This window comes from Carlito syrichta, unplaced genomic scaffold (assembly GCF_000164805.1).
Source record: "Carlito syrichta isolate Samal-C Ts95f unplaced genomic scaffold, Tarsius_syrichta-2.0.1 Scaffold309276, whole genome shotgun sequence".
Taxonomy (NCBI): domain Eukaryota; kingdom Metazoa; phylum Chordata; class Mammalia; order Primates; family Tarsiidae; genus Carlito; species Carlito syrichta.
Genome location: NW_007253372.1, coordinates 3220763 through 3221212, shown reverse-complemented (window position 1 = coordinate 3221212; position 450 = coordinate 3220763). Strand labels below are relative to the sequence as shown.

The 450-nt window shown below is 77.3% G+C and overlaps 1 protein-coding gene across 1 annotated transcript in view; it reads right to left on the bottom strand.

The window, feature by feature from the left end:
* CRYBG1 (crystallin beta-gamma domain containing 1) overlaps nucleotides 1–324 on the bottom strand; it is a 58208-nt gene extending 57884 nt beyond the window's left edge. Inside the window, 1 exon segment of the mRNA XM_021717084.1 lies at nucleotides 2–324. Coding sequence (XP_021572759.1) covers nucleotides 2–309 — 308 coding nt within the window. The 5' untranslated portion in view covers nucleotides 310–324.
* Nucleotides 325–450: the final 126 nt, after the last annotated feature.

Genomic DNA, 450 nt, shown 5'->3' with positions numbered 1-450 from the left:
GGCCGGGGCCGGCAGCCGGCTGCGCTCCGACTCCCCGCGGGGCTGCCCTTTGGGGCCGGGGCCGGGGCCGGGCTTGGACTCCGGGCTTGCCGCGGAGGCAACGCCCCCGTCGGGGGCCGCCCGCGGAGATTTCACTTTCCTTTCCGCCGAGGCGCTCCCGGCGGCCGCGCTGGGCGCCACCTCGTCGTCGAACCCCGCGTCGTCCCTGGCCGCGCTGTCGGGCAGCTCGGCGTCCGCCCCCGGCGAGTCGGCGGATCTCTGCGACCGCCTCCTCCTCCCGGACCTGCGGCCGCCCGACCTCCTCTCCATGTCGTCCGAGTCGCCGCCGTCGTCCGCCCCGGCAGTAACCACGACCGGCTGGTCCCCCTGCGCCACCTCAGTCTTACTCAGGTAGATGTCCAACGCGAGCACCTGGGCAGGGCGGGCGCGCTCGCCGGGCCGGGCCCCGCG